Genomic DNA, 12,500 nt, shown 5'->3' on the forward strand with positions numbered 1-12,500 from the left:
ATAATAAAACGGACTTTTGAAAACTTAGAAAATTCTTTCAAAAAGCGTATTGGGAAAAATATACAGTACAGAGACACAAGTGGAGTGGATGAATATGTACCAAGACAAAAGCAGGAAAAGGTGTATATTAAGTTTTGGTTTAACAGAAGGTGTAGTGAGGTGAAAGGTAGAAGAGATAAAGCTTAGAAAAGATGGAGAAAGATATAAAAAAAAAACATGGAAAGTGGCAAACATATATCAATCTAAGGAATGAATACGTAAAAGTACGCAGGTAGGAAAAAAGAAACTATGAAAAAAGGATAATAGAAAAATGTAAGGACCAACCAAAATTATTTTACAGATATGTGAACAGTAAACTAAAAAGCAAACAGGAAATAGTAAAATTACGCCAGGGGAACATAGAATACACAGAAGATATAGAAATGGCTGAAATCATGAACAAACACTTCAAGTCTGTGTTCACTGGAGAAAATATACAGCATAGGAATGAAAGAAGTGAGAAATAATTGTAATAAGAAAAGAAATAATGGACCAAATGATAAAACTTGATGTCAGGAAATCGCACGGCCCGAGTGGAATTGCAAACTGGATACTAAAAGAAAGTATAGATGAACTAATAGAAAAAGTATATAAGGAAATTAGCTGCTCACAAAAAGAAGGAAAACAATATATAAAGGGGAAAACAAGGAATATCCAACAAATTACAGACCGGTCTCTTTTACACGTACAGTAGGCAAATTTTGTGAAAAAGTTATTAAAGATAGATGAACAAAATATCTGGTGGAAAACAATATACTAAACCCGAGACAATTCGGATTTAAAGAGGGAATATCATGTACTACAAATTTGATCTGTTTCTATTCAAGACTAATGAATATGATACAAGAAAGGGAAATGTGGGCTGATTGTGCTTCCCTAGATTTACAAAAAAAAAGAAAAAAAAAAAATTAAGCAGCACACAAATTCATTATTAAGAAAACTGGAATCCATAGAAGGGATACAGGAAAAGCTATTGACATGGATGGGTGATTTCTTGCATCGAAAAAAAAAAAGAGTAGTGCTTAGAGATAAGAGTTCTACTTGGGAAGAAGTGATTAGTGGTGTCCCACAGGGATTAGTATTGACACACACACACACACACACACACACACACACACACACACACACACACACACACACACACACATACACACACACACACACACACACACACACACGCACGCACACACACACACACACACACACACACACACACACACACACACACACACACACACACACACACACACACACACACACACACACACACACACACACACACACACACACACACACACACACACACACAATTCAGCGAGCAGTGGTCGAGGAAGGACGTCCCAAAACACGCTCCAAACCGAGCGAGTTGACGACGAACGATTTTGGAACGATTTTGGAACCAACCAACAGCTGCCTGGTTATTTACATACGGGAAGGGAGTGTCGGAATTATTGTGACCGAAATGTAGTCTTTGTATCTTAGTTCAGTTATTATAATTACAAGATCAGTGACAACAATGGATGAAATAAACGAAGAATTCAGTGATAAGAAAACTGCAAAGCGAAGTCTTGACGTAAGTACTGTACAATAGAGTCCCCACTTGGTGTAGTTAAAAAAAAACGTGTCTGAATGAGACCCCTAAAACACACCAAAGATTGGATAGAGGTGTCTTCTCGGAGTTTAATAGAGAAAATAGTAATATATATAGAGAGCTAGACACGGATAGAGTACCTAGGTTTAGAAATATTATAAGAAATAGAGAAATAAATGAGTTGTTAGATTAAATAATTGATCTGAGAAGTGAATGCAAAAGTATATATAAGGAAGTAGCTATATAGAAAAGCCAATGAAGCAAATAATAGGGAAATAGTTGAATTGAAAATGGAACTGAATAGGATAAAGGGAGAAGATATAAGACTGAAAAATGAAGATATGAATAGGAATGAGGCATTAAAGAAAGAGATGAATGGTCAAATACAGGCGGTGACTGAGAAAGTGGAAGAAAAGTTAAAAAAAATAAGAATAAAATGACGTTGAAGAAATTAAGAAACAGTGGAAGGTGGAACAGGAAAGTAAAGAATTATCTTTCAAGAAAATAGTGGAACAACAAGTTAAGGAGAATGCAAAAGAAACGGTAATCCAAGTGATTAAAGAGAAAGGAAATTTGACTAAAAATTTGGATAAAAAAAGATGTATAGTGATTTATGGTATTAAAGAAAAGCATGATGTTCCTAGGTATCAGAGAGAAAGAGAAGAAAAAGATATCGCAAAAGAGATTCTGAAGGAAATTCAAGAGGAGAATCAAACCCTGGAGAAAGAAATCGAGGAAACATATAGGATGGGTAGATACTCAAGAGATAAACAATATAGGCCACTAAAAGTAAAACTTAGGTCACACTTGATATCAGAGGAAGTACTTTCCAAAACAGCAAAACTAGCAAATAGTGAAAATCACAAAAACGTATGGATAAAGAAAGAAATGAGTGAAGATGAAAGAGAAAAAGAAAAGGAGCTTAGAAGTGAAGCGAAGGAAAAGAATGAAAAGAGAACCGAGAATGAAAAGAATGATTTTTTTTTTCTTAAGTGATGGACCTGAGGCTGAGAAAATGGTATATCACGAAGAAGGAAACAAAACAGATAAAAAAAGAAGAGAAAGGAAAAATATTAGCCTATACCAACATTGATGGAATGATCTCAGGACTGAATGAACTGAGTGATTATCTGGCATCAGAAAAGCCGGACATATTGGGAATAGTGGAAACTAAATTGAAAGGGAATCTAACACCTAACACTGTGGGACAAGGTCTATACAACTGCTGGATGAAGCATAGAAAGAAAAACAAGGAGGCGGAGTACTATTTCTGACCAAGAAAGACTTAAATGTGATAAAGTTAACAGAAGGAAAAAACAATGTAGAGTCAATGATGATAAAAATAGAAAACAACCACATGAAAAGTAGAAAAATTGTAGTAGTGTATGTGCCCCCTAAAATACAGGCCTAGACAGAACATGATCATTCCAAATTGTTGGATACTAAACATGAACTAACTGATATATTAAAAGAAAGAGGAAATACAGTAATTATGGGAGATTTTAATTCAAAAGAAATATGTTGGGACAAAATGGCATTGAGGGGTGGAGAGGACATATGGGCAGCATGCTACTCGATATGACCATTGAATATACAATGACTCAATGGATAAAGAAAAATACCAGATACAGAAACAGTGAGGAACCTTCGAGACTGGATTTAGTACTTATATCGGAACCTGAAAATGTAGACAGAATAGATTGCAAAACACCATTAGGAAAGAGCGACCATGTACTAATAGAATTCGAAATAAAAGAGCAAATAGACCTAAGAAGAAATGAGAAATATAGAATAGGAAGACCAATGTATAACAAAACGAATTTTGAGAAACTTAGAGAAATGGAATATACTAAAAGAAATTTATAATTAGGGTGTGATCAAATATGTTCCACAACAAAAGCAAGAAAGAATATACATAAACAACTGGTACAACAAAAATGTAGTGAAGCCAAGGATAAAAGAGACAAAGCCTGGAAAAATAAAAAAAAAGCAAATGGTAAACATACATCAAACTAAGAAATGATTATGTAAAAATACGCAGAGAAGAAAAGAGAAATTATGAAAAGGAAATAATAGAAAAATGCAAGGAACAACCGAAACTGTTTTATAGATATGTGAACGGTAAACTAAAAAACAAACAAGAAATAGAAAAAATGCGCCAAGGAAGTCATGAATACACAGAAGAACAAGAAATGGCAGAAGTTATGAGTAACCACTTCAAATCCGTATTCACAATTGACAACACACTTAACTGTGAGGGAATAGAGAGACAGAAATCTCCCTAAATGAAAGAAATAACTAACAAAAAAGGAAATCAGTGACCAAATAAAAAACCTTGACGTTAGAAAATCGCATGGTCCAGATGGAATTGTAAATTGGATACTGAAGGAATGAGTAGAAGAATTAACATATATAATACACACTATAATCAAATACTCGCCCAAAGAAGGAAAAGTACCACAAGACTGGAAAAATGCAAACATTGTACCAATATATAAAGGAGGAAACAAGAAAAATCCAAATAACTACAGACCGGTCTCCCTAACAAGCACAGTAGTTAGAATATGTGAAAAGGTGATCAAAAGTAGATGGGTTAAATATCTGGAAGAAAAATCTACACTAAATCCGAGCTAATTTGGATTTAGACAGTGAAGATCATGTACAACAAACCTAATCTGCTTCTATTCAAGACTAATAGATATAATAGATGGGAGAGATGGATGGGCAGACTGTGCCTATCTAGATCTACAAAAGGCATTTGACAAAGTACCACAAAAGAAATTAATAGGAAAATTAGAATCAATAGGTGGCATTGCAGGTAATTTATTAGAATGGATGAAAGATTTCCTGACTGGGAGAAAAATGAGGTTAGTAATTAGAGACAAATACTTGAAATGGGAAGAAATGATAAGTGGTGTTCCACAATGGTCAGTGCTGGCTCCAATCATGTTTGCCATATACATAAACGACATGGACGAAGGTGTTGAATGTTATATGGATTTCTTCGCATATAACGCAAAAATATTAAAGAAAGTATCAACAGAAGAGGACTGTGACTCATTTCAATCAGACCTGGACAAAATCTGGAAATGGACTCAAAAATGGGAAATGAACTTCAATATCAAGAAGTGTAGCATAATGGAGTTTGGAAGAAGCAGAAACAGAATTAAAAAAAAATCAAAATTGTTGAAAAAGAAATAAAAAAAGTGCACTTGGAAAGGGGTCTTGGAGTGATAATCAACAAAGACATGACACCGGATAGACATATAAACAAAATAGTCGGTGAAACCTACAACCTACCAAGGTCAACCTACCAAGGTCAATGGTAGTATTTGAATACTTGGCTGAAGAAATTATTAAAAAATATTAGTCATATTGATTAGACCAAAACCGGAATATGCAGCGACACTATGGACACCCAGTGCTAAAAAGAATATAACAAAACTAGAAAGAATACAGAGAACAACAACAAAGTTGGCACCAGCTCTTTCCAAATTAACATACAAACAAAGATTATCGAAATTAGAACTACCAACGCTAGAGCAAAGAAGAGAAAGAAGTGATCTGCTGACTATATTTAGAATTATGAAAGGAATGGAAATCTTTGACAGAAAAGCTTTACTAAAAATGACAATGGAAAAACAAGAGGTCATGAAAAGAAACTCAAAAAGGACAACTACAGAAGAGATCGGAAAAAGAATAGCTTCCCACACAGAGTGCTGGATATATGGAATAACTTAGATAAAGAAACAGTGTGTGCAAATACTACTCAAGATTTTAAGAAAAAAACTTGATGCTGAAAGATACAAAGACGGGTCATCACGTGAATAGCTCCCTTCCTGTATAATACAGCTAGGTAAAATACAACTTGGTAAACACACACACACACACACACACACACACACACACACACACACACACACACACACACACACACACACACACACACACACACACACACACACACACACACACACACACACGCACGCACGCACACAATCACACATACACACACACACACACACACACACACACACACACACACACACACACACACACACACACACACACACACACACACACACACACACACACACACACACACACACACACACACACACACACACACACACACACACATACACACATACACACACACGCGCGCGCTCGTTAAAAAGCTTTTTAAGTCCAGACTAACCAACTTCTTGTTGCGGGGAGAGATATCTTGGATTCTGTCCAGTAGGTCTTCCGAGTGTCTGAGATGTGCTCCACTGATGGTTCCCAGGAAAGGGGACAGGTGTCTGGCCAAAGTACCTGCTATTCTGTGGGGTTTACTCCATATAACTAACCTTATGGGTCACATATGTTCCACCTGATAAGGCAATAGAGCCCCTTAGAGACAAAATCAAGGAAGAGAAAATCGACTTACCCCTGCACCCTGCCCCCTAACGACTTTGTCGATTTGATCAAACTTTCTGTAGAATTCAACTATTTTAAGTTCCAGAACCGCTATTTACACCAGACATTTGGCATGGCCATTGGTTCTGCGTTGAGTGCATTCCTTGACAATGTGTTTATGGAATTTTTAGAAGCAGGTCCTTTTGCTGACATCGTTCCCGAGCATGTTACCTGTGATATCCTGCTCATCACACCCAGGCGATTTGATCTTCATTGCTTCCAAACTGCATTCAGTTTTCCCTAGAAGAAGAAACTAACGATTCCCTTCCTCTCTTAGAAACTCACATCTCAAAACATGGTAACCACCTGCAATTTAAGTTATATAGAAAACTCACTAACAAAAACATACATACATATACCAAGGCTTTTTTCCCCTTTCAAGGGAGGTAGCCAAAAAGAAAAGGGCATAAAATCATTCCCACCCATTCCATCCCTAAATATACTCCACTCCCCTCCACCCTCCCTCTTATCTTAGCATCTCCTGGTTGATGAAAGAGTATTAGGATGGTTTGGACACATGGAAAGAATGAGTGAAGAAAGACTAGTAAAAGAGGTATGGAAGGCAGATATGGAGGGAGTGAACATGAGGGAACGTCCTAAGATGAGATGGATGGATGGGGTGAAGGGGGCTTTGGGGAAGAGGGGAATGTCTGTTGATGAAGGACGGGAGAGGACAGAAGACAGGGGTGAGTGGAGAATGGTTGTATATTGATGATGTTGTGATGCATGAGGTGGAATGGGTGGGGGGATGGGGGGTGAGGTAGTATGTGTGAGAAAAATTTGACGCAGGCCGAGGGGATTTCTCTCCGTCTTCTCAAAGGATTACAAAGGCGGAGAATACCGACAGGAGACCTTTTGATCCATATCTAGGTCGGATGCAAAAAAAAAAAAAAAAAAATCATATTAATGATAAAATAGTAAATAAAAATTATGATAATGTAAATAACAAATAAAATACATAAATAAATGCATAGGTATAGTTAAATAATAAACAAACAGGTAAATAGTAAATAATAATAAATTGACATATAACTAATAATAAAAAAAAATCAGACAGACAAATGATAACAAAACAAAAACAAATAATATAAGATAAATTATAATCATTACAGCATCTTACTTAGGTATTTATCTAAATGATTCTTAAAGCTTTGAACTGAACTACATTGCACTACCTGTGCAGGAAGTTTATTCCATTCATTAACTACACGGTTGGCAAAGTTGTTTCTACCTACTTCCAAATTGAATCTATTTCCGGACAGTTTGAGACCACTGTTTCTTGTCTGATTCTCATTCAATGTAAAAATTTGGTCACTTTTGATGTTGTCAATTCCCTTTAGAATTTTAAAGACCTGTATCAAGTCACCTCTGAGTCTACGCTTTTTTAGGGAAAACAGATTCATATGTTTTAGTCGATTTTCGTATGATTTATTTTTGATATTTGGAATCAGTTTTGTGGCTCGCCGTTGTACTCTTTCCAATCTGTCAATGTCTTTAATGAGATTCGGTGACCATACGGAAACAGCATATTCCAAATGTGGACGAACTAACGATTTATATAGCTTGTTAATGAGTGATGGACTTTTGAAGTCAAAAGATCGCGCAATCAGTCCTAGAATCTTATTCGCTTTCTCAGAGGCTGAAATACACTGCTTGGATGATTTGAGGTCGTTACTGATAATTACGCCGAGATCTTTTTCACTATCCACTTTTGTTAACGAATTTCCAAATAACTTGTAATCGTACTTACTGTTATTTTTACCTATGTGCATTACCTTGCATTTACTTGTGTTAAATTTCATTGGCCACTTTTCAGACCATTGCTGTAATTGATCTAAATCTTCTTGAATATCTAATTGGTTTGAGTGATCATTTGCCACTCTGCACAGTTTTGTATCATCAGCAAATTTGGAAACAGTAGATTTTAGTCCATGGTCTATATCATTTATATATACTATGAATAGAAGTGGCCCAAGAACGGAACCCTGAGGAACTCCACTTGCAACACTTTTCCATTCAGAAGTTTTTCCATTTAAAACAACTCTCTGTTTTCGATCATTCAACCAATTACTAGTCCAACCTAATAGGCTACCACTTATTCCATGCAAAGCTAATTTAGTAAGTAGTCTTTCGTGTGGGACGGTATCAAAAGCTTTTGCAAAGTCTAGATATACTAAATCTATATTGTTTCTTTTGTCATAATTCGAGATAACTGTGTTGTAGAATTCGAGTAAGTTAGTCACGCAAGAACGTTTCCGTCTGAAACCATGCTGGCTATCATTTATCAAACGGTTACTTTCTAAATGATGTTCGATAGCATCTCTGATGATAGTTTCCATTATTTTTCCTACGATTGAAGTCAAACTTATAGGCCTATAGTTATTTGGTTTCTTTTTTTCACCTTTTTTGAATATGGGAGTAACGTTAGCTAGCTTCCATTCTCTTGGGACATCTCCGGATATGATGGATTTCTTGAAAATAATTTCTAATGGAACAACAATCTCATTTTTCATTTCCTTTAAGATTCTTGGATGCCAACCGTCAGGCCCTGGTGTTTTATTAACTTTGAGTTTGTCTATACATGTGGGGGACGGAGAGGGGGTGTCGCCGATTTAATGAAGCGGCCTTGCTATGGATGTGCTGTGACTTGTGACACTGCCTCTGACCCAGGGCAGTGGACAAGGTGCAGGGATGACCCGTCATCCAGGAGGTACTAACAAAAACGATTTAATTAATTTCTTTTCCCACCATGGCATCAGGATCAAGAAAGGAATAGTGATAGGATTCTTCCTTAGGGCACTAAGAATATGCAGTGAAGAATATTTAGAAGAAGAGTGCACGTATATCAGGGAAACTTTTCCAAAATTAAAATGTCCAGATTTCCTTGTAAATAAATGCAGAAAATAGGGCATTAAGATTCTGGAAGGCCACCAATGCGTGTGTTGCACACAGGAACAGTAGCAACCACTTGATGGACTGGGAAAATGCAGAACTTCTGGTACGTGAACCCGACAAGATGCATAGAAAATGTTTGAAAGCAGCCATCATACAAGGAACCAACACAATTAAAGAAAATAGGGGCATGTTCAATATCTCACCCTTCCTAATTCCTTCAATACCCATTGTCAACATAATTTAAGATACCCCTAGTTGCCCTCCAAAATCCCCCTTTTTCCTCAGTAGACAATTGCTCATCCTTCTTATTTTCTTCTTTCTTTTGTTCCTCGGTTTATGAGTTAATGTCCACCCAGCCAATTGTTCCATCTTATCCTTAATCTTTCAACCTTTCCTGTTCCAAGACATTTGGTCTATCTTCTCCCTAACCTTTCCTAGTATTCAGTGATCCCTCTTCCCCCGTTCCTCCAGCTCTTTTTATTTAATCTCAGTCATGTGTGTTACGACTAGGTACTTAAAAAAGTTATACCAAGCGAAACGTCGTACTTATTTAGTAAAGGCTCCGTCCTCACATGGTGTTTAGTTCAACAGATTTGTCAGCAACTGCCATTTTCCTACACACTTAGTTTCTTACCCTACAATTTTTTTTTATAGTTGTAGAATGACGGCTTTTTCTAATGATCGAAACCAAAATTTCCTATCTTATGAAAAAGTGGAGAAAAGTAACCTATTCTGAAGGAGGTGAGGAATTTGCGTGTCGCTGGTGCTTGTGTGGAGCAGGGGTCTGCAGGACTACCAACTGTACCGAGCTCCACGGCAGGAATCGAGAGTACTTTCTTATTGGAATGGAGTATGATGTTCCGTGGTCTCCTAATTAGGGGAGTCACACAGCTATTGACATAATATAAGACTATAAGAAAGAAGGAGGCTACAAAAGACATAAGGCCTACACTAGGCAGATCCATGTCCATTAACACCAATCACCCTCATTCATAAAGATATCTAACCTTTTCTTAAGACGATCGATAGTCTCAGCGCTCACTACATAGTTACTTAAGTCTATTTCATTTGTTGACCACTCTGTTGGCAAACAAGTTATTGCCTGTTTCCTCCTTGAATATAAGACTGTCCAACTAAAATCAATTACTGCGAGTCCTCTCCTGTTGTCTTAATATGATGACCATGTTTACACCACCCTTGTTAAAGCCCTTGGTCCACTTGAACACTTTTATTAGATCACCTCTCATTCAATGTCTTTCCAGAAAGTGTAAGTTAAGGTGCCTAAGCTTGTCCTCGTAAGGTGATTTTTTGGGTTCATGTATAATTTTGGTCATTCTCATCTGTACAGATTCTAGTGAATTAATATCCATTCTATAGGACGGAGACCAAAATTGTACCGCATAGTCCAGGATGGGTCTAACTAACGCTTGATAGAGTTTGGTAACTACATCTACACTTTTATTCGTAACGGGCCTAGCAGTGAAACTTAATGCTGTATTAACTCTATTCCTGGCTCCAATGCACTCTTTCCTAGATTTGGAGTCAGGACTCACTTGCACTCCCAAGTCTCTCTTACAGTCTATTTTCTCTAAAAAGGTGTTATCTAAGTCATATCTGCTTTTTGGGCTGTGTAAACTTAAGTTTAATACACTAAACTTTGAGATATTGAAGTTCATTTGACATTTCACCAACCATGCGAACAAATTGTTAAGATTTTTTTGCAGTATCCCTGCGTTTTTTCCTGAACTCATTATGCGTCCTATTTTAGTGTCGTTCGCAAAATTACTAAAATCATCAATAATTCTATTGTCAAAGTCGTTTATGTACACAATGAACAATAAAGGACCCAAAACCGAGCTCTGGGGGACTCCACTGGTAACACTCCCATCGTTAATGATGACCCGCTGTATTCTGTCACTGATCCATACTCTAATCTATTCAAATACTTTTCCTCCAATGTCATGGGCACAATGTCGAACGCTTTGCTAAAGTCAAAGTAAATAACATCGTAACTATCATTATGATCTATCGCCTTGTAGACATTAATGTAAAAAGATAGAAGATTAATTACACATAACTTACCCTTGGAGAACCATGCTGTGAATCATGAATCAAATTATGTCTCTCGATGTGATCTCTGATTTTATTAACTACTATTGATTCTAGTATTTTACCTATAACCGACGTCAAACTGCTTGGCCTGTAGTTATGCATAGGCTATTCATCACCCTTTTTGAAAACAGGAACAATGTTTGCCTGCCCCCAAGAAATAGGCACGAGTCCAGTGTCTACCGACTTATCAAATATTTCAGTTAACTGGTCGCAGATTTAGAATTTACACTCTTTAAGCTCTCTCAAAAATTTTTCATCTGGACCCGGGAATTTTGTAAATTTAAGTCTATCAATCTGTTTGATTACTTCTACATTACTAATGCTGATGTTGTTCTACTTCCTTCATCTCCATTAAAAATCAAGGAAGCAGTTAGGTACCATATCTAACCTCTCCTTTGTAAATACCGCGATAAAATATTTATTAAACCCTTAACTCATTTTTCCCTTTGAACTTATCAAGACATCTTCGTCGTTTTTAATTGGACCTACCCTTTACTTATATTTTGTTCTGTAGAGATGAAATAAACGCTTTGGTTTGGATCTTGCTTGCCTGGTAACCTTAATTTTGTAGATGCATTTCACTGTGCGTGTGCTTTTTGACCAATCTAGCCATATCCTTATACTTAAATCTAAGGTGTGTTTTCCCGGTTTTTTTTTCTGTTTTAATTTTTCAACCTAACCGTCATCCATTTGGGAGTATTAATATTCGACCTAATTGTTTTGGGGGAAATAAGTTTACTCTGCGCGCACATAATCAAAGCGGCAAAGTCACTGTACATTTAATCAAGACTGCTGACCCTGCTGTTGGCTTCAGGCTTGTATGTGACCTGACGTGTGGATTGCATACCTCCTTCCGTGACACAGCCTAGGTCTAGACACCTGACTGCGCGAATGACCTCCGGGCTGACCGCGTAGCTGACCTCACTATAGTTTTCATCTAGACAACTGACTCTACCATTGTCCTCCGGGCTGACCTCGTATGCGACCAGTTGTCCTAAATATTTCTTCAGCTTTTCAAAATTGTCTCTTCTGAAGTCAGGTACTAGAATGTTATTTGTACTATTCAATTCAGAAAGTTCTTAACACAGCTCTTAACGAAGAAACTTCAGAGCAAAGAGAGTGAACATAGAACCCTTATAGCATTTAGTAAAATAATGAAACTTTTTTCTTATTCTTTTCTTTAGTCACAGGGTTGAAAACTTGAACGATTCAAGCTCGAGAACATGAGTGACAGCAAAATCATTATATAAATATGTAAAATAGCAGGCTTTGGAGCTGAATTTACAATAGAAAAAGTAGAATCAGACAGAATACAGATTGTTATTTGTATGTCTAGACATTTAGGATTCAGTGAGAAATAGATAGGTTTTAAAGAAGATGGAGTGTTATTCCACAGAGAAGAAAT

The 12,500-nt window shown here is 36.7% G+C and overlaps 1 protein-coding gene across 1 annotated transcript in view; it reads left to right on the top strand.

The window, feature by feature from the left end:
- Positions 1-1,368: 1,368 nt before the first annotated feature.
- The window catches only part of LOC143017605 (larval cuticle protein 2-like), a 12,941-nt gene continuing 1,809 nt past the window's right edge, over positions 1,369-12,500 (top strand). The window contains exon 1 of the mRNA XM_076172390.1: positions 1,369-1,612. Within this exon, the coding sequence (XP_076028505.1) occupies positions 1,556-1,612 (57 nt within the window). The 5' untranslated portion in view covers positions 1,369-1,555. The remainder of the gene's footprint in view (positions 1,613-12,500) is intronic.

This window comes from Oratosquilla oratoria, chromosome 32 (genome assembly GCF_046742065.1).
Source record: "Oratosquilla oratoria isolate Oo_2021 chromosome 32, ASM4674206v1, whole genome shotgun sequence".
Classification (NCBI taxonomy): Eukaryota; Metazoa; Arthropoda; class Malacostraca; order Stomatopoda; family Squillidae; genus Oratosquilla; species Oratosquilla oratoria.